Consider the following 21,475-nt stretch of genomic DNA (forward strand, 5'->3'; position numbering starts at 1 on the left):
TGTTTGTAAGATTAAAATCTCAGCCTTAGTGTTGCACTAACCGAGGATTTTCTTATAGTTTTAATTCTGTAGTTCTACTTACTGCACTGAAAAAGCACGCAGGGGAAAAAGAGAAGTTTTGCAGTTCAGAGATTTTGAAAGTAAGCAAGTGGTGGATAATGATACAACCACATAAAAGTACACCACGTAACCTGTCAGATTTTTGCATAGTATGTTACAGAAATCTTCCCCGCCCTTTTCCCCACCCCCAAATCTCCCTCCCTGTCTAAACTTTTCAGTCAAGAGAATCAGTTCAGAGACAACATGGGCAATCACAGAGGGGTGTAAGTATCTACACAAACTGCACTTCTTGAACCTCAGAGGAATCTCTCCCATCTCCACCATGCCAATGAAATGAAGGCTCCTCCAGGCATGCGGGTGAATAGAATTGTACTGCACATCCTTCTTGTGGTGCTATCTCTGGATCACTGTCAGGTTTATGGTAAGATGCTTTATCAATCTAATGTGACTTAAGTTACTAGCCTTCATAGAAAGCCATGTACCCAAGTGATTCTCAGTGTAGTCTGGGTGAGGAGAAATTCAGATTGTGAAACTATGGTCTGCTGGATTATGATGGAATAAGATTCAGGAAGTGAATCTAATAAGGTAAAATAATGAGCACATGGATTATGGATATTAAAACCAGGCCTCTAGATTACTGTCTTGACTGAAATTCAGCTAATTGGTACTGGGATCTCTCCAGTTCCTGACCAAAGCCTCTGCCAGCTGTGCAAGGGTAGAACCCAAGCACCTTGTTAAAGTCCTAAGGTTCTACCAGATGTGGTTTGACCCCAGAGTGCTGCAGAGTGCTTGCATGTCAATACCTAGAAGTTACCAATGTGGCCTCAGTCACATGTCCTAAAAAATCAAGGGCTCTAATTTTCCTCTCACTTTCTGAAGTGAAACTGTTGACTTTAACAGTGGTTCTCCTGATTTTTATCAGTATAAGGGAGAGCTGATCCATGTATTTATAAAGACATTGTGCCTAATTCATCTATGATAATTTTTCTGAACTCAGTGGCATTACAACAGAGACTTTAGCCCATGGTGATTATGGAAAGAGAGGTTCTGTGTTATCTCACAAAGAAGAACAGCCCTTTAAATTTATCCTTTGTGTTCATGGTTAAAAAAAATTTAGTCAACAATGACAAAGATAAGCACATCTATTACAACTGCTTATTGCCTCTCATGTGTTTGCTACTTTTAATTCAGTCTGGATTAGTCCAGTCCATTCCATTTGTCCAAAATAGTGTGAAACAGTGCACATAATATACTGTAAGCATTAAACTGATTTTGAATAGTTATGCTATGTTAACCTTAAAGTTGTATTTCCATCACTGCTATAATTTACTGCAAGGTACATAGTCGTAATATTGACAAAACACTCCAATAAACATAAGACAACAAATTAAGTTAAAGTGTATGTCATTAGCAGTTTAGCCACAGATCATGGGAAAGTCAGAGGTGTGGGGTGAAGGATGTGCCCTGCCTGGTTAGCGATGTGATCGTCTCTACCGCTGACTCAGTGCGTGACCAGATTTTGGCAAGTCACTTAATCTCTCAGTAATTTGTTTTACCCATTTTAAACTAACAACTATCTACCTCAAAGGTTTTGTGAGCTTCTACAGCTACTGACCATCTCCCTCAGGGCTCTGTGGAAGTCTACTCCTCTCTTCTTAAGCTTCCTTGTTGAATTTAGCGTCACTCTGCCATTGCCCACTCCCATTTCTGGCAATGGCCAGTGTCTCAGATAATCACTTCTCTGCCTTATTCCACATGGTCCATGTGCATGGGTCAGCCTCTCCAAATTCATCAGCCAGGCCCCGAGCCTCTCCATATTTAAGTCTTGTCAAAAATCTATTTCTGCTATGTGGGCTATAATGAATCTTGTGTCCATATAGAAAATCCCCGTTTTTGTTCCCTTTTCCTGACTCTACATCTAATGCTGTCTGTCTGTCCTTTGTGAACTCCTCAGAGCAGGGGCCATCCCTTCTTATGTACTTAGAAGGTGCCTTGCATATCATGCATGCAGGCAAACAAATAACAGAAAGGCATCAGAAATATTACACAGTGCTGAAATTTGCAAAAGCAGTCTCCATTAGTGCCCCATGATTTCACACGTTCATAACTTTCTGACACATTTATATTTTGGCTATGAATTTCTTATGCTTGTTCTTCGCCTAAAGGTGCATTTATCTGAAGAGTTTAAGCCAAATTGCTTCAGCCATTTTTGACATAGGACTGAAAATGTTTCCCCACCCCTAACACGGACAAAAACTGACCCCCTTTTGCCTCTACAGAGACAGCTCACAGTTGACACTTGATGTAAGGAGTCCATCAATAAGGAGTGTAGGCTTTCTTAAATTTGGAAAAAGTAGTATTATCTCACAGGCACAAAATGTCAAATGAGTGGAAAAATCTCTGAACGTGCTCAGTATGCCTCTATTATTTTTAGCCTAATAAAACCACACGAACTCTGACATGAAAGTGTATTTTTCCCCACCCAGCCTGATGGGCACAGGAACTGCTGTTCTCAAGCAGCTGCTGAGGCAATCTGTACGGAGAATACTATAAAAGTCTCCCTGAAACAGAGTCCTGCCAAAAGTATTGCCTTAACATCAGGGAAAGGAGAAGATTGGATGGAAAAAATGAAGGACTCATGGTTTTTGACTCTCATACCAGTATGGCTGCATTGTACACTATTCTGCAAATTCTAAACTTCTGTTAAAAAAAAACCCACAACTTATTATCAAGCTGCAGCCAAAGTGATTTCTTTTCATGGTTGACATGACCTTGCAGAGAACTTTCACCAGCCAGAAAACAGCAACGACTATCTATCAGGCACCTCAGTGGAAAGATAATTTCAAACAGTAATTGTTATTGTTATTCACAGGAAAATTTCTCTTTGTAGATAAAGTAGTATGTTGATGAAGCATTAAGAGAGTTCTGATAAAATTAAGCAAAGAAAGGCAAAAAATAAGCATCTAATAACAATATTAATTCAGCCATGTTGCATTTGTGGAATATTTTGTGACTTTTTAAAAAATATCATCATGGATATTTAGCTATATAGAACACTACATTTGTACAACATGACTGAGATAGTTCTGCTGTGGAAACCTTAATGTGTGCACTCATGTGTTTTATCCATTATTCCACTCCAAACATCAAGGAAATCAACTAGAAGAGTGCCTTCTGCAATACTCCTCTCTTTGGTCCCCTTTCCCTGTATTGCAGATAGGAGCAGAAGCAGATTTGTCCACAAATTTCTCTCTCTCTCTCTCTCTCTCTCTTTAAGGTAGCAGATTAGCATAACAAATTAGCAGATGTCACTGCCACCCTATATTCTTTAAACCAGTGGCTCTCAACTTTTCTAACTACTGTGCCCCTTTCAGGAGTCTGATTTGTCTTGTGTACCTCAAGTTACACTCACTTCAAACTACCTGCTTACAAAATCAGACATAAAAATACAAAAGTGTCACAGCACACTAGTACTGAGAAATTGCTTACTTTCTCATTTTGATGATAAACTTATAAAATAAATCAATTGGAATATAAATATTGTGCTTACATTGCAGTCTATAGTGTATAGAGCTGTATGATGTAAGTTAGGTTGACATAATTTTGTAGTGTAGACATGGCCTGAGTCTTTCTAGACTGCCTCTTACCATAGTACCTCTCTCAACACTTACAGCAGTGCAGCTGTGCCGCTGTAGTGGTTAATGAAGATGCTACCTATGCTGATGGGAGAGCTTCTCCTATCAGCACAGTACTCCACCTCCCCACCTCTCCAGCCCTCCCGTTGACATAGTGCTGTCGACACAAGGAATTCAGTTGGTATAACTGCGATGCTCAGGAGTGTGGATTTTCCACACCCATGAACAACATAATTATACGGATGTAAGTTTGTAGTGTAGACCAGGGCTGAGCATATAAAGAGTTTTACGTATCAAGAACACAAATATTCAGAGAGTTGGCAAACTGGTTTTCCAAAATGTAAGATCACCCAATCTCCAAACTTTTGTCCCAAATTTTATGTTTACATGTGATCTTGCGAAGGGGGGTTGGTTTGTGCCCTTTGTTGTTTCTTTATGATGTTTAAATGTGGCTCAGAAAGTTTGCTAAACAAACAAAAATGTTCTTGCTTTTGTTCTGCCTTAGAAATATCAATCATGTCATAGAATTTAAGTCCAGAAGGGATCACCGTATCCTCTAGACCAAGGGTTGGCAACCTTTCAGAAGCAGTGTGCTGAGTCTTCATTTATTCACTCTAATTTAAGGTTTTGCGTGCCAGTAATACATTTTAACATTTTTAGAAGGTCTCTTTCTATAAGTCTATAATCTATAACTAAACTATTGTTGTATGTAAAGTAAATAAGGTTTTTTAAATGTTTAAGAAGCTTCATTTAAAATTAAATTAAAATGCAGAGCCCTCCAGACCGGTGGCCAGGACCCGGGCAGTGTGAGTGCCACTGAAAATCAGCTTGCATGCCGCCTTTGGCACGTGTGCCATAGGTTGCCTATCCCTGCTCTAGACTGACCTCATGTACAGCACTGGCCACCAAACACCACACCGTCTGTTCTTAGAAACTAAACAGCATCAAGTCTAATTAGTACTCAGATGGGAGACCACTTAGGTACTGGAAGATTCTGGAGGAACTACTCTTCCCACCTAGTCAGTACCCCAGAATGGAACTAGGGGTTGCTAGCATTGCTCTTTTCTTTAGATAAAAGGTAAAAGCAAGCTCCTGGCCAGCTATGGTTCTTAAAGGGAGTGATTTTTACAAGAGCATAGGGTCTTGGCTTCACTGTTTTTGACAACAGATTCTTACATGACTCAAATGTAAACTAGCACCAGCTGCTAATTGAAAGATCAGGATGATCAATTTTTAACACAACTAACTCAACTCATGGGTAGAAACTCTAAATGTTGTTATATCTCAATTAATCAGATTCCACCTGCATGATTAATCATAAAAACCCAGTTCTCCTTAATGTTTTCCAGGACAAAAACAAGGATAAACAGTAATTGAATTTCTAATGTAACCAAACAAACAACAAAACAAAATAAAAAAGTAGGGCTGTCGATTAGTCGCAAATTAACTCACGCGATTAACTCAAAAAATGTATCATGATTAAAAAAAATTAATTGTGATTAATCACACTGTTAAACAATAGAATACCAATTGAAACTTATTCAATATTTTTTCATGTTTTTCTACATTTTCAAATATATTGATTTCTATTACAACCCAGAATAGGAAGTGTACAGTGCTCACTTTATATTATTTTTGATTACAAATATTTGCACTGTAAAAATGATAAACCAAAGAAATACAGTAGTATTTTTCAATTCACCTCATACAAGTACTGTAGTGCAATCTCTTTATTGTGAAAATGTAACTTACAAATATAGATTTTTTTTGGTTACATAACTGCACTCAAAAACAAAACAATGTAAAACTTTAGAACCTACAAGTCCACTCAGTCCTACTTCTTGTTCAGCCAATTGCTAAGACCAACACGTTTGTTTACATTTACGGAAGATACTGCTGCCTGCTTCTTGTTTACAATGTCAGCTGAAAGTGAGAACAGGCATTCCCATGGCACTTTTGTAGCTGGAGCTGCAAGGTATTTACGTGCCAGATATGCTAAACATTCGTCTGCCCCTTTATGCTTTGGCTATTATTCCAGAGGACATGCTTCCATGCTGATGATGCTCATTAAAAAAATAGTGTGTTAATTAAATTTGTGACTGAACTCCTTGGGGGCAAATTGTATGTCTCCTGTTCTGTTTTACCCGCATTCTGCCATATATTTCATGTTATAGCAGTCTCGGATGAGGACCCAGCACATGTTGTTCATTTTAAGAACACTTTCACAGCAGATTTGACAGAACGCAGAGACGGTACCAATGTGAGATTTCTAAAAATAGCTACTGCACTCAACTCGAGGTTTAAGAATCTGAAGTGCCTTCCAAAATCTGAGAGGGATTGGAAGGGTGGAGTATGCTTTCAGAAGTCTTAAAAGAGCAACACTCTGATGAGGAAACTACAGAACCCGAACACCAAAAAAAAGAAAAGCAACCTGCTGGTGGCATCTGACTTAGATGATGAAAATGAACATATGTCAGTCCACTCTGCTTTTGATCGTTATTGAGCAAAACCCGTCATCAGCATGGATGCATATCCTCTGGAATGGTGGTTGAAGCATGAAGGGACATATGAATCTTTAGTGCCTCTGGTACGTAAATATCTTGTGACGCCAGCTACAACAGTGCCATGCGAACTCCTGTTCTCACTTTCAGGTGACATTGTAAATAAGAAGTGGGCAACATTATCTCCTGCAAATTGTAACCAAACTTGTTTGTCTGAGTGATTGGTTGAAGTAGGACTGAGTGGTCTTGTAGGCTCTAAAGTTTTACATTGTTTTATTTTTGAATGCAGTTTTTTTTGTCCATAATTCTACATTTGTAAGTTCAATTTTCATGATAAAGAGATTGCACTACAGTACTTGTAAAAGATGATTTGAAATATACTATTTCTTTTGTTTTTTACTGTGAAAATATTTGTAATCAAAAATAATAATATAAAGTGAGCACAGTATACTATGTATTCTGTGTTGTAATTGAAATCAATATATTGGAAAATGTAGGAAACATCCAAAATATTAAAATAAATGGTATTCTATTATTGTTTGAGAGCGATTAATCGCAATTGATTTTTTTAATCACGCAATTAATCACAATTAATTTTTTTAATCATTTGACAGCCCTAAAAAAAGCCTTTAAAGTATAAAGCATTGGAAGGAGGATTTTCCTCATAGTGAGGAAATGTGCATTAATGTGAGTGGAGATATTTACCTCAGTGACACAACAGAAAAAAAAAATCCTTACTTATGAAGAATCCATTCTAGCCAGAAATTAAAGTTTGGATCTCTGCATCCAAAACATTAGAGCAATCAAATAATCTAAAAGAGTCTCTGCCTTTTGCAGTATAAGTTATTAGAGAACTACAAGGAGTAGTTTGATACACAACCAATACATATTTTATAGATTCCTTTGCCCTCTTTGAAGTCTGGCATCTAAGTACTGATTGTGTGTGGCCACCCCTGTTTAGCTTTTCAAGACCGAATTCCACTACATCTAACATCAACAGGCCGGCTTTTTCAAGGCCTCAGCTAATGACTCTTGAATTACCATGCACTCACACATCTACAATATCATTTCTGGAGTTGGTTAGTTACATCACTATTGTTAACTGTTAATAAACCACAGCACAGGAAATAGGCAGAAATGTTCAAGAGATATTCTCACAGGAAAAGGAAGGTGAACATTATTCACTCTTAGTAAAGCTTGTAAGAGCACATATAAACTCTGTATAACTGCACTAGAGTCCAGAGCTTCCCCTTGCTAATGGATACTCCGGTTAATATTAGATGGGTGGGATCTGAGTTACCCAGGAAAGAATTTTCTGTAGTATCTAGCTGGTGAATCTTGCCCATATGCTCAGGGTTTAGCTGATCGCCATATTTGGGGTCGGGAAGGAATTTTCCTCCAGGGCAGATTGGAAGAGGCCCTGGAGGTTTTTCACCTTCCTTTGTAGCATGGGGCACGGGTCACTCGCTGGAGGATTCTCTGCTCCTTGAAGTCTTTAAACCACGATTTGAGGACTTCAGTAGCTCAGACATAGGTGAGGTTTTTCGTAGGAGTGGGTGGGTGAGATTCTGTGGCCTGCGTTGTGCAGGAGGTCAGACTAGATGATCAGAATGGTCCCTTCTGACCTTAATATCTATGTATCTATGTAATAAAGAAAAAAAAGTCTCCCACTTCCTAGGATGCTGTGTTTTATTTAGGCACTTAAACCAAACCAAAACAAAACCCGAAGACTTACCTCAGACTACTTCTTCCCTGAGTCAGAGGCCCACTACTGCTTTTTAAAGAGAACCTGCAAAGAACTTTTCAAAAATTGGCCTTACGCCCCTTAATTTATAAGGCAGGCCTGAAATATTTTTATGGGTTTTTTTTTTTACTGCTTGTTTTTCCACTTAGAAAAACCTGGAATGGCAGGTCTGATTTTCCACTGGCTTTGTGGAAGGGCCACTAGGAGGTCTCAAAGCATATTCATTGTGGGCTCCAGCCATTTAACTGAAGGAGAGAGTATGCTGGATTTGAACAAAGACTTCCTTTATCCCAAGTATTTAGTTATTGCAGTTAAATAGGTATAAACCAAAACCCAAAACTGGAGGAATTTTAAATAGTCTGTCCAAAATTGTCTTCCACTGCAATACCTCAGGTTTCACTCATCTGATTCTCATGATGTCACCATTGCACTAGCTCTCCACTCTTCAATAATATCTTTCATCCTAGACAGGAACTGAATCTTTAACATTAAAAACCAAGCAGAAGTGGCTTTTTTTTTTAAGGTATACACACACACACACACACACGACATTATGCAGTAAAGAAACAAAAAAGGGTACAAGCCCATTTTCTTTTTGCAGATCACTATTAGCAGCAGCTGGATGACCTTGGGCAAGTTACTTCCCTTCTCTGTGCCTCAGTGTCCCCATCCGTGAAATGGGGATAATGATACTGACCTCCTTAATCAAGTGTTTTGAGATCTGTTGATGAAAAGCACTAGATGAGAGCTGGGTGTCATGTTATTACTAAGCCTCGGAAGTGGGCATGGGAGAGCAATCCTTCTGGCCTGTGAGGATTTTTTGCCTCAGTTTTGCCTCCCCAGCTCTCTCATCACTGCAGCAAGCCTGATTGTTGTGGTTTCCTACAAGTGACGCTGAATGAGCAAATAGCAGTATTTGCATTGCAGCCAAGGAGAGCTTCCCACTTCTCTGAACACTGACATCAGACAGGAAAGAAAAGGACACTGCCCATGTTCAACACTTTGTGCCTACAGAGTCCTATTTCTACAAACAAGGCAAAGAGATTGTTCCATAGTGAGGGCTTTCTGCTGCCCCAGCACTTGCTATTGTTCAACTGTTAAGATATAGATGTTTTGTCGTCATAAACACACATGCTTTTTTTAAAAAAGAGGGGAAAACATGAATCACATTCTCCTGGCTGAGAAGCAGATGAAAACATTTTATTCAAACTCAATCTTTAAAAAAAAATCACCTTTTGGATGAGACAAAGTATGAGCACTCTCAATGCAAATGAAAATTTTTGTAAAGTTCAAAGCAAGTGAAACATTTGTGTTAAGCATGGAATGGCTCCTTCTGTCTTAACCGATAGCATTGCAGGGAGTTTACAGGAGGGGAGTTTCCCTCGGTGATCATCTATGTAGGCTGGTTACATTTGGTCTGGAAAACTGAAGTCCTCAATCTCACAGCAGGTATGGCACAAGCAGCAGAAATGCAAGTTTTCCATGTTTCAGTGCCAACTTGCCTCCATCAGACTACTTCTGTGTCAAGAGCTCCCTTTCCTGGCTTTTGCGTGTCAAACCCTGTTCAGGAAGACAGGACTGGATTAACTCTCTTGTGGGCCCGGGGCTATTAGATTTTGTGGAACCCCTGGGGTTTGGAGTGGGGGAGTGGGCTCAGGTCTGGAGCAGGGGATTGGGGTGCAGCTCCAGCTGGGAGGATGGGCTATGGGGTGGGGGAGCAGCAGGAGGTTCGGGGTACACGCTCTGGGTGGGAGTTTGGGTGCAGGAGGGGGCTCAGGGCTGGGACAGGGGTTTGGGGTGCAGATGGGGGTGCCGGGTCTGGGAAGGAGTTTGGGTGCAGAAGGGAGCTCCAGGCTGGGGTAGGAGTGAATGAGGGGGTGCACGGGCAGCTCCTGGTTGGCGGCACAGCAGGGTTCCTTGATCCCTGCTTGCCCTGGCTCCATGCTGCTCTGCTCCCGAGGTGGCTGGCATGTCTGGCTCCTAGGCAGAGGGGCCGCCGCTCTGCGCGATGCATGCTGCCCGTGCCTGCAGACACAGAGCTGTGGAGCTGGCACTGGGGGCAGCACGCAGAGATTCCCTGAATGCCCTTCGCCTAGGGGCCACAGGGGCACATTGGCGAGCCAGCACTCACAGCTCCAGCCCCAGGGGATGGCACTGAGGCTTGGGGACTGGTATCCGGCCCGTGGTGCGGAGACTTGCTGCGGGTCGGATGAAAAGAAGCAGCGGGTCGCAGCTGGCCCCACTTAGCCTGAGGCTCTGGGCTGCAGCCCCTAAAGCCCCTGCATTAATCCGGCCCTGCAGAAGGATAGCTCAGCAACCTCTTTAAGGGCCCAGCTAGGCTCATCCATATCTCTTTGCCACAATCCAGGGTGGTCCTTCCACTGCATCAGGGTATCTTGTCCCATCCTAAATGATTATTTGGGTGATGTCTGCTTTTTAGTTAAAGACGTGGTTGAAACGGAATGTGGTTTTACTAACATTTACAGGAATTAATCTATGTTGTTCTTTAGTTCCCGCTTAGAAGAGAGTCCCCTCAGCTACATACATCATCCCTTAGGGAGTGTTTATGAAATGTTAATTGGGTGATTCTTCCTCAACTAGTAGTGAATGGTGATGTTTTTATTTCTACACCACCATAAAAATGCATGATGATTGGCAGACAAGGAATATACCACATCCCTGCACTGAACAGCTCAAGATCTATGGCCCTATTCCTCCAGAAAAGTCTATGTGGGCAGACCCCCGCGAAGCTCACTGTACGATCAGAATCTAATTTACAACAAGACAGGGAAGTTAATGCTGTTGTGAAAGGGGAAAGAAGAAAGAAAAAGCTACAGAAATAATATAACAATGTTGCTCTTGCTACTGATGCCAAAGTAGTGAGGGTTGCTAAAGGTTTGTGTTAAAGCTGTGTCAAAGGAAGGAAAGACTAGACTGCATAGGCCTCCTAGAAAAATAGATTTTGAAGAGAAAATGGCAGGAGCAGAGTTGGTTTTTGTTACTGACCATGGACAGGTATTTGGATGAAGGATAACACATTTAACATATTTAGGGAAGAGCCATCAAATATGTGCAGTATTAGACAGGCTTACTACAAAAAACTATACAGCAAATTTAACATTCTGATATAGGCATCTGTCACACTCAGTGAGAGCATCGAAAGGGCTGCTAGCAAGGTGTGATCATTGCAGGTATTTCCGGAAAATTATTATAGACGCTTTAATTGTTGTTCTGGCAGAAACTTCTGCTTTCTAATTCTAGCTCTTTGTTTCTATTTTCAGACTATTCAGCCATGCGCAGCTGTTGTGCCCTGCACACTAATAGTCTGTTTGTATTTTCCTTTCCTCAGAAATGGAAGGGTCCGAGCTACAGACAAAGATGATGATCTCACTTTCTGATTTAGGCTCCATTCCTGCAAACACTTTCACATGTGCTTAACTTAAAGCATATAATTAGCCCTATTGAGTTCAATGGGACTAGGACTGCATACATGCTTACAATTATATATGTGTGCGATTGCAGGAGAATATTAAAACAGATTAATATTTCGTAGGTTTAGAACATTAATAATTTATTTTATTCGAAGGCACTTGCTCTCAAAGTCCTCTGTGTGCCTTAAAAAAAGTAATCTGAAAACACAGTTTACAATAACTGGACACCACTATTATATAGTAAACTATTTGAGGCAAAGATTGTTTTTATTTTTATATTCAACACACTGGCAGCACTTTGTCATGACTAACAAAACCACCAACACCTCAAATAAATCCAGAGTAGCAACAAAGTCTGAAAGGAAAAACCTCCCCCCTAAACCCAACACACATAATTGTGTCCTTTCTTCCTGACAAATAGGATTCCAAATTCAGAAGTAAAATGTGAGGGGCAAATTACACAACAGTGGGAGGAAGTGGGTTTAAGGGAATCTAAGCTGGTACCACATTCATATTCTTCCAGATGGTATGCTTAGCAAGTTACTGTAGCTTAGACTCATTCATACATCATCTGTAAGGGCTTGTCAACACAGGGGGAGAGTGGGAGGTTAAATCCACAGCTTTTTGAGTTAATCTGCTTTGACCACACTTGAATACACACAACACAATTTATTATGAGCACTGACTCTACACTTATCACAAACTCTGGATTCTTCTTTCAAAGTGAACTAAACTTTACTGTGAAGTGAGTTAGTCTAGTTTATTGTTTGTGTGCACACAATGCTGCTGCTAACTACTTTGGCAGTTTTTCAAAGGCTATTCCACACCGCTTTGGAGGCGACAGTTACTGACCTGTCTACCTCTGTGCCCTGCCCTACTCTGGAGTCAAATTGATCAGATGTCCCATTCCTTGTTTGGATTTAGGAGTGGAAGACAATGTTGGGGGAGAAATGAGGCCAGATTTAAGATACTTTCCCCCTCTCTATTTTTCGATTAATGCACAAAACCTCTAAGTTGTGTGAGAGCTAAGGGGGCTCTACACATAACACACATAACAGAAAACCACAAAAGCAAGGAAATGAAGAGTTAAGGCATCTAATAGTACATAACTTTTATTTCTCCAATCGGAGAGGCACAGCTCACCAGTAGTGCAGCAAGCATAAACTTAACTCTGTCCCAATTTTGCAGAAACTGCATTTTCCATCAAAAATCATTTTGACAGAGAATTCTTGGCCTACTGTAATGTCACAGCTGGGCTAGATTTGAACCAATAGACAAAAGTTGCATCACATTACCAGTCTTCTGCAAGAATCAGTTCTGTTTCCCATGAGATGAAATATCCCATAATCTGTGCTATATCTTCTTTCAGTGACCCATATAGAAATAATGAGGAGATCCCATAAAAGCAGACAAGGCATAGAATAGTCAATGACAGTCAGACGAGTAATAGTAATAAAGCTATTGGGGGAAGAGACACTGTGAAACAATGATAATCTTTCAGGTTTTTCTTCACTTCCAGGAGACGTGATTGAGAACTGTACTGTTGAACTTCTGGTTACAAGAGGTTACAGATACCCGGGAAAACCTGGGGACTTCCTCAGTATAGAGTGTCCAGTGAAGTACTGCACAGGAAAGCCGGCCATGAACTGGTGCAAGATACAGGACATGTACTGCTTACTTTTGAAAGATGGGCCAACCAGACAAACAGCCTGGAAAGAAGGAAATGTGTTTGTTCTGAACTTTGTACCTGTTCATAAGAACGACAGTGGATTATATCGTTGTCAAGCTACTGTAGGAAGTTTAAGCAGTGAGAGCCATTCAGTAGAAGTTCTTGTTCAAGGTAAGCATTAGAGGATAACTAGTTTTGAGGGAATTTCTCTTTATCAGAACTGATTCTAAAGGTTAAAAACTCATTCTTCCTGGAAGTCTGTTTCTACAGATAAACACACTATTCAGTGGCACAGTAGTAATCCAAGCGGCCTTCTAAACATTCTGACCTCTCCCATTCTGCTCCTGTTAATGTCTGTCTTCCCTCTTTTAATGGCTCTCTTAATGGTCATTAGGAAGAAATCAGGAAACATCCAAGAGGATCAGGAAAAGAAAAACACAGTCATGGGGGGGGGGTTCTAAAACTCTTGGGATTTAGGATGATCCATGAAAGGCCAATCTAGTCATAACAAATATAAGTCAGTCAAAGCCAACGAAGGTCAGGAAAGGGACAGTCTGGTCACAAGCTACCCAAATCAGTCAAAATGCAAAAAGGTGCATGTTATTGGACAAGATCAACACAGTACAAGGAATGAAATGGCTTAGGAGAAAATCATGCTGAAGACAGTTGTCATACAGAGAGTACAAAGGGAGTGTAGAAGTTTGTGCTATGCCTCTTGGAGGCATAGAATACAGTACAGCCCCAGCAGCAAGAGGGATATGCTGCCCTTGGGATCCGGGCTTGGTGCGGTTCCCAGAAACAACTCAGAGGTTTCCTCTAATTCATGGCAGCTCTGCAACCAGAAACTGCTCAGAATGGCTCCGGCACAGTCCTGGCCTAGTCCAGCTGTAAGGCTGTCTTACACAGTGCCTGAACCAGGAGAATTCTCTCCTAGCATGTTAAGGAGCTTTAATGGCCCCTGTTCATTGCTGCAGCAGTGTACATAGGTTGAAGGGATAGACAAAATCCCTCACAGCATTTATTGCTGAACCTTGCGAGGAGGTTTAGCCTGTGCCCAGCTCACACAAGTCTCTTGGTGTGAGCTAAAGTCTAATAGAAAGCGCTGAGCAAATAAGAAAAAAAAAAGTATTCAGAAAAGTATTTTGAAAAAGTGACATAATATATATTTGCAGATTATTCCCTTGGCTGGTTTTTTTAAATGTCAAAGATGACTTTGAATAAAATGTATACTACTCAAGCAGCCTTAGGAAACAAGTTCTGTGCCCTCCCACTAACTGCCTTCTTTCTTGTTTTGTTGTTCCCCTTAATTGAAAGAAGAAGTCATGGAGACTTCACTATAAGATTGCTCTTTGAGTATGGAAAACATAACCGGGACATAAAGTTTACCAAGTTCTCAGCTCAGTTTCAATTCTTCTCCTGTTTTTCTTTTTCAGAAGTGACTACAAACGCCCCTACAAATCCACAATCAAGTAAGTTATGATCTTCTCTTGTAAAATAGGGGAACTATCTAGTATTTATATGACTGTGTGTGGGGAGGGTCATATATTTTTGCACATACTGAAATACTGTTTAACCTCATCACTAAATCACTGTTGCTCACACCATAGCTTGAAAGCTTCACTTGGAACTAAACAGCCATCACCTATGCCAGAATCCCCTGCTGCTGCCCACCCTAATGCATGAATATATCAGCATAAGCGAGACAAAGTGAATTAGACACTCCATCATAGTGTAATAGATTGTTCAGTTCACACTCATTTCTCTCATACTGCGTAATACATGCTACTCATGCTGTTCCAGGAGTCACACTGTATCAGAATTGTAGTCTTTCATTAATTTACAGTGCAAAAGGCACAAGTCACCAATAACAGGTTCTTTTATTCAGGTGACTATTTAAATATTTGTTACAGGAAATGAAATTGGTGAATCACATATATAGAGACATGAAGACTTTATTTAGTACCCAAATGCAAGCAAGCAAGGATAATTATAGTCAAAAAAGTCAGATGAGGATAGAAAAACAATTCCCTACAGTGTGCATATTTACAACCTTATGGGGATCATCATGAATGAAGATGGAAGGAATAGTACATGGAGAAGCACAGTAAGTGGGAGTGATGACAAGGTTTCCAGCCTGATGTTCCAACTAAGGACTGAGTGTACATTTTTTATACATCTTTTCATTACACCCACACATGTATGGGACCATATTTGATTAAGTCTCAGTGCCCTGTCCTTATAAAGCAGGTGTCAAATGCCTGCTATGTGAAAGGGGTCACCAGTAAAAAAGTTTGAGAACCACTGTTGTATAGCATTCTAGGGGGCCAATGTCAGGGTTCAGGCTACTTGCATAGACAATTAGCGTCAATGTATTTCACAATAGTTTTGAAACTATGGGTAAACTTAGTTTTGCTGCATGGTTACATATACCAAAAAGCCCCTAACATGCTATTATTTTAAGTTTAGTCTATTCCTTTGCAGTTTACTTGTTTATCACAGGATACATATTGCTAAAAATTATAATTGTAGGTTAAGTACTTATGCTAAACATTTAAGCTTTATGCTATCTACTAGTCTCTGTTAGGCATTAAACTTCTTGCAAAACCTATTTCGACTATTTATACATTTTGTTCTTCCCTACTTACATTACAGCTTTAATATCCGCATTTATAAGCATGTTAGTTTTTAACTTATAGATTATAATTTAAACACAAGCATAAACCTTCCAAGATCAGTTTGGGGTCCAGGGTCAACAGCATATAAACAACATCTTAAAGAGTGGTTGTGGACAATAATTACCCAAAACCATAATTTATTTAGGCCTATTCAGGGGTGTCACACCTACACACTATGAAGGGCCATACATTATATAACCAATGATGCACAGCTGTGACCTTGTCAACAAAAGAGGATGTATGCACCCTATACATTACATGGGTTTTAAAATAGATATAGGGGGAAATAATCCTTACTATCTTTGTCACTCTCATTTAACATACTGTTCTCTTGAAATATTACGGCAGCAAAGGTACAAAATCTCATAGTTCCCCACCAATCTGACTCCTCTGCCAGACCTTCTACTTTCTAAGCTTTTCCTCCTGCCATCCCTTAAAGGGAACTCAAAACTCCTGAGTCCATAGTTGTGCATCTAGATATGTGGCCTGATTTCCAGAAGTTCTGAGCACCCAGCAGCTCTCATAGACATCAGTGGGAGTTGCTGGGTGCTCAACACTTCTGAAAATTAGGCTAGTGTCAAAGTGGAGGAGCCTGTCTTTAGGAATCCATTTCTGAAAGTCTTGGGCTTTGAGTTTAGTTGAGAAAAAAATAAAATGGAACCTCCCAAGTTAGTTTTTTCTATGCTGCAAAAAGTACAGGAAATGAAAAAGAGAAGAGGAGGAGAGAATCTGGAGCAGAAAAAGGAAGTTTTGAGCAGCCGCAACCCCAATCCCCCTTAGAATTTCAGACAGCCTTTTACCCCTCACTAAATATATTCCTAATGAATACTTCAAAATGCTTGGTTAACTAGCTTAATTCAAGTTACTCTAAAAAATGTGTGGTTAGCAGATTAAACAAATTGGTACATTGAATTTATGAACTAATCGGATGGCTCAGAATAATCCAGCCAACATCCTATATCATGTACTAATAAATCTTAGAGGAATTTGCAGGTGCCACTAATGTCACAGAAGCTCCTCAAGGACCTAGCAGCAACAATAAGAAGTGGATTATTTATGCCCTATCACCTCTGGGGGCATTGTGTCTCCTCATCCTTATCTGGTTATGCCTGTTGTGTTGTCTGCGGTGGCACTCAGGTGAGCTCTCATACCACCTCCTGTTCTTCCTTGTGCTGCTGCGGGCAGAGTCTTTTTTTTCTTCTTTGGTTTCCACTATTTAAAATGTCTTCTTTAAGTACTGTTAAAATATCTGAGTACAATCATCCCCAACTGACAGTTGAGCTAGAACATGGCCAAGGCCTAGCTGGTTACGATGATGATTTTTTGGCAGTTTTATTTGTCACCCGTGCTACTCTCATCTAGCAATAGTGCAATAGTTATGGATAAAATAAGAACCCACCCAAACCTCAAACTCCACTTCTTTAGTAGTTTGAAATGCTGTGATTTGCTCTTTGTCTCTCCCTATCCCCATTTTAGACATTAAACAAGAGTCTTGACCACTTTATCCCTTACTACAGTTCATAAGAACGGGAGAGTTAACCTTGCAGTCCTGATCACACTCCAACTAATTACATTCTGCTTCCTAATTTCCCTTTGTATTAAATTAGATACACTATTATTCTTCCCTTCTAAAATGTAATGTCATGGGCTGTTACAAAGATGCTATCTTCCACCTCAGAAATGGAACCCACAGTTCCACTACATTGTCATTTCAGTGGTGAGAAAGGATGGCTCATTTCCCTTACCTATTTCTCAGTGGCTTTCTGAGGGTTAGTTGGTTAATATTCGAAAAATGCCTTGAGACTTACCAATGAAAGGTGCCGTAATTGCCTACTAGGTGGCTCAAGTTTATCGAGTGTTTTCCATGCCTGATGCCTATGGCTAGTATGTTCTTGTTTATGACTAGAACTGCCTCCCCTCCAGATAATCTAGGAGAATCTCCCCCCGCCTCCCCCCTCAATATACTAGGAAGATAGTATAGTGATAGGAAGATACTAGGAAGATAGTGATAGTGAACTGGCAATTCACATTTTCACATTTCTGGGGCTATGGAGGGACAGTCATATTTCCCAATAAACTGTAGAATATGTTTATTACCCTTTGTCAAAATAGATCTTCCTGGATCCAACCTGGGCATACTCTAACTGGATTTTCATGTTTTGAGGTGTATCCAGTAAGGAAAGGGGTATTTTACTGATGTCCATAACCCTTTTCTACTAGCAGAAAGATAATTCTCACGGTTGTTTTATTGATACACCATCTTCTTTTCTTTTTCTCTCCAGTGAAACCCAAGACAACCCCAGTAACCTCACAGAAGGAAATGAACATGGTGTGTTTGAGCTCTATGCTACCAGGCCTTGTCATATCCTATATTATTGAGTGCTGACAGAGTGCTTAGTATTGTACAAACATATAGGAAGACAGTCCCTAGCTCAAGGAACTAACAGTCTAAATAAAAGACAGAGAATACCCCTCAGTCATGCAACACCACATAGGCTGAAGTTGCAAAGTTCAAGTGAAGTAGTTTTGTTTTATTAGTCCATGTTCTATAGTTGTTGGGTCGCAGCTGTATAAGGACTAGTGGAAGATATCTGCTTTGAATAGGGTTTTGAAGGGACAGAGGGATGACATTTCAAGTATATGGGAAGTGCGGAAGCAGATGCAAAGAGGATACAGATGGGGTTTTTGGGACAGGAGCCTGAAAGGGAAGTGGAATCGCATAGAAACAGAGATCCTGGTAAGGTTGGAGCTGGGTAATGCAGTGAAGGTGAGGACAAGAAGTTTGAACTTGACATGGAAAGTGAAAGAAAATTTTTAAAAAATGTGGCTATATGTATTACCGTAGCAGCTAGGAATCCCAGTCGTGGACCTGGACTCCACTGTGCTAGGTATTGTACAAAGAACAATAAAAAAAAAAAAGACAGACCCTTCCTAAAAGATCTTATTGTCTAAGTATAGGACAAGAGACAATAAATGGGTACAGACAGGTGAGTACCAGGAAACAATGAAACCATATTCATTGTATGACAGGCAATGGCCTCAACACACCAAGAAGCCAGAGGCCAGTGATCCGATCATAGTAGCAAGCAAAGGAAGATAGCGTTAGCAGCAGCATTTTCTGCAGACTGCTGGGGGACTAGAAATGACAGTAGGCAGCCAATGTGGAGTAGATTGCAGTAAGCAAGGTGAGGGAAGACAAAGTGGGAAGGAATGAGAGGGAAGAGTGGATTTCAGAATTGTGTAAGAGGAACTAATAAATTTGGAGAAAGGAGAGACATGGAAGAAAAAAAGGAAAGACAGGAGTCACATTCAATAACTTAAAAGGCAGATATAGAAGATGGCACAGCTGTCAAAGGTGATGGAGAAAAGAAGGGAGGGGGTGAAAAGTAAAGAAGGGGCATTTCAATTTAGTCACTGTGAGCTTGATTTGTCAGTGGAACAGCCCAGAGATGGCGTAAATGTGAGATTGCAATGAGGGGAAGAAGGCAAGAGATTTGTGAATCACCCACCTAGTGATGGTAGCTGAAACTGTGAGACTGGATGACCTTGCCTAGTGAGACTACAGAGGGATAAGTGGAAGGGACAAAGGACAAAACCCTGAGACAAAAGGAGAGGGGAGAAAGGGAGAAGTTACTGGTGGAAAAACAGAAAGATGATTGAGAAGAAGGAGAAAATTGAGGCCCATGGAGGAGAAGTATCAAAAAAATGGTGAGAAAGATGAGTGAAGAAAAATAGTACTTAAATGTGGCCAGCATGAGGTCATGTGACACTTGCATGAACTGTTCCAGAGGAGTTGAAAGATCATAAACCAGACTGCACAGGATTCAACAGGGTGTTACAGGAGAGAAGATTGAGATAGCAGGAACAGATGTCCCACTCAAGGAGGGAGATGGAATTTAGGTGGACAGGCAAGTGGGGTCCTAAGGAGGGTTTCTTTAGGAAAAAATACGAGTGAACTTGTAAGCAGACAGAGTTGATGGACAAGGGATGAAAGAAGGAAAGACAGATTAGGAGATGGAAGGATGGGGACAAATAGAGAGAGTCTTGAAATCTGAGGCTGGATGGGTGATGGGCAGGGAGAGCCATGGAAGTGAGAGGCACAGAACAAGTGAGTTAGGAGAGCTCTTGCAACGCGATGTTCAATTTTACCCTAAAACTGATGAGATCACATGGAGAGAGGGTAAGGGGGAAAAGAAAGGAGACAGAGAGTTTGGGAAGGAAAGTAAAGGTAGAGAAAGGCTTAAAGATTAAATGATTTCTAACTTTATCCCATAATTTGGTGCATTACCCGAAAGTATATTCCAAGGAACCTGGTTGTCCACCTTTGCTCCAACATTTATCCATCATTTTTAATGCAATTTTGAAGTGGTAGAGCCCACCTGAATGAAACCTTATGCCACATCTCTTGTTACATCTCACATGTGTGCTTTGCCCAGCCGACACATATCTAATACTCAGTTCCACACAGAGCTGAACACCATTCTGTTCTCTTGCAGATCAGCAGATCTACATGTGCGCCATACCACACCGATAGGACCACGCATGCCCCCAGTGAAGGATCTACACTTTACTATTGCTCCATGGCTAGCCTGCAGCAGCCATTGGATGACAGCACAATTTATGATAATCATGTCCCTCACTGGAATGGTAGCAGGGCAGCAACTGGTAATGCCTCTGACAGTGCTGCTGTTGATTCCTACCAGCCCTCATCTGAGAGCGAAGATGTCCTTGTTTATGCTTCATTAAACCATTCTAGTATTATAGAAAAGCTCCCGAGAAAGGAACAGAATGTGGAAATTGAACTTACAGAATATGCCACCGTTTGTGTGAAGAAATAGCCCTGGCAATGATATCTCTTTAACTAAGCCAGTACCGTAACGGTTCATGTCCTGCAGTGACTCAAGCATTACAGCAGGAACATAAGTACACCTTCTTCTAAACAAAGAGGAATTCTCATCAATAAAAGCATACTGATTCTTATGATATATTCTGGAATTCACACTTAAGCGAAGCCCATGTTCGTGGTTGGATATTAGCAACCACTTGTTTGTTATCTTCCACATGGATTCATTTGAAGCTTTCATGTTCCAGGAACGCCCCCTGCTCTGATCAAAGCACTGCCCAGAGCAAAGTCAGAGTTTGGACAGGATAAATAAAAACTGAATAATAAAGGTTAGGAGAATTGGAAAAGAAAACAAATGTAAAGGACAATGAGCTATATTAGGTCCACTGGGGAAAATTATGAATTATTTTTGTTGAAGAAAATTTTTGATGATAAGAATTTTGCTTGAAGAACATATTTAAGCATAAGACTTATGCACCACTGGGAGGTGTTCTGTGACTATGAAGAACATATTAACCTGCTACTAACTAAAAAGCAAGCTAATGGTTTTTTTTTGTTTTTGTTCTCAACCAGCAGCCTATCCCCATCAGTTTAGGTGGGGTTATCTAGACAGTATGAAAAAAAATATAAAAGAAAGAGATCATATTTGCAATGACAGAAAAAAAAAATAACTATGTGAGGTTAAAGAGGCAACAAAGAGGAGGAATGTATTGATAAACTGCAGGATACACAAACAGGGTAATAGATGCATACATTAATTTATGCATTTACTGATAAACAGATGTGTTGATAAGACTCATTACAGATGCATGGATGGCTCAGCCTGTTTAGATGGAAGCAGAGACTATAGGTCAGGGTTTCTCAAACTGGGGTTTAGGACCCCTCAGGGGGTCGCAAAGTTATTATATGGGGGGTCG

The 21,475-nt window shown here is 40.5% G+C and overlaps 1 protein-coding gene across 3 annotated transcripts; it reads left to right on the forward strand.

Annotated features, from left to right (window-relative positions):
• Window positions 1–278: 278 nt before the first annotated feature.
• BTLA (B and T lymphocyte associated) lies at window positions 279–21,194 on the forward strand. 3 transcript variants are annotated; one of them, XM_043510303.1, is made up of 6 exons: window positions 279–481; window positions 12,873–13,211; window positions 14,474–14,509; window positions 16,697–16,852; window positions 17,998–18,044; window positions 20,212–21,194. In XM_043510303.1, the coding sequence occupies exons 1-6, from the start codon at window positions 394–396 to the stop codon at window positions 20,551–20,553; spliced, it is 1,008 nt and encodes a 335-aa protein (XP_043366238.1). In that variant the 5' UTR covers window positions 279–393; the 3' UTR covers window positions 20,554–21,194. The 3 variants fall into 3 exon arrangements, with proteins under 3 accessions (XP_043366238.1, XP_038269355.1, XP_043366253.1); XM_038413427.2 differs by having other exon boundaries at window positions 12,891–13,211; XM_043510318.1 differs by lacking the exon at window positions 16,697–16,852.
• Window positions 21,195–21,475: the final 281 nt, after the last annotated feature.

Source organism: Dermochelys coriacea, chromosome 1 (genome assembly GCF_009764565.3).
Source record: "Dermochelys coriacea isolate rDerCor1 chromosome 1, rDerCor1.pri.v4, whole genome shotgun sequence".
Lineage (NCBI taxonomy): Eukaryota > Metazoa > Chordata > Testudines > Dermochelyidae > Dermochelys > Dermochelys coriacea.

Excerpts from the sequence above, each read along its gene's own strand:
- BTLA (XM_043510303.1), top strand. The coding sequence starts at position 394 with ATGAAGGCTCCTCCAGGCATGCGGGTGAATAGAATTGTACTGCACATC. Across the intron at positions 482-12,872 it reads GGATCACTGTCAGGTTTATG|GTTTTTCTTCACTTCCAGGA; the intron begins GTAAGATGCTTT and ends ATAATCTTTCAG. Across the intron at positions 18,045-20,211 it reads CACAGAAGGAAATGAACATG|ATCAGCAGATCTACATGTGC; the intron begins GTGTGTTTGAGC and ends GTTCTCTTGCAG.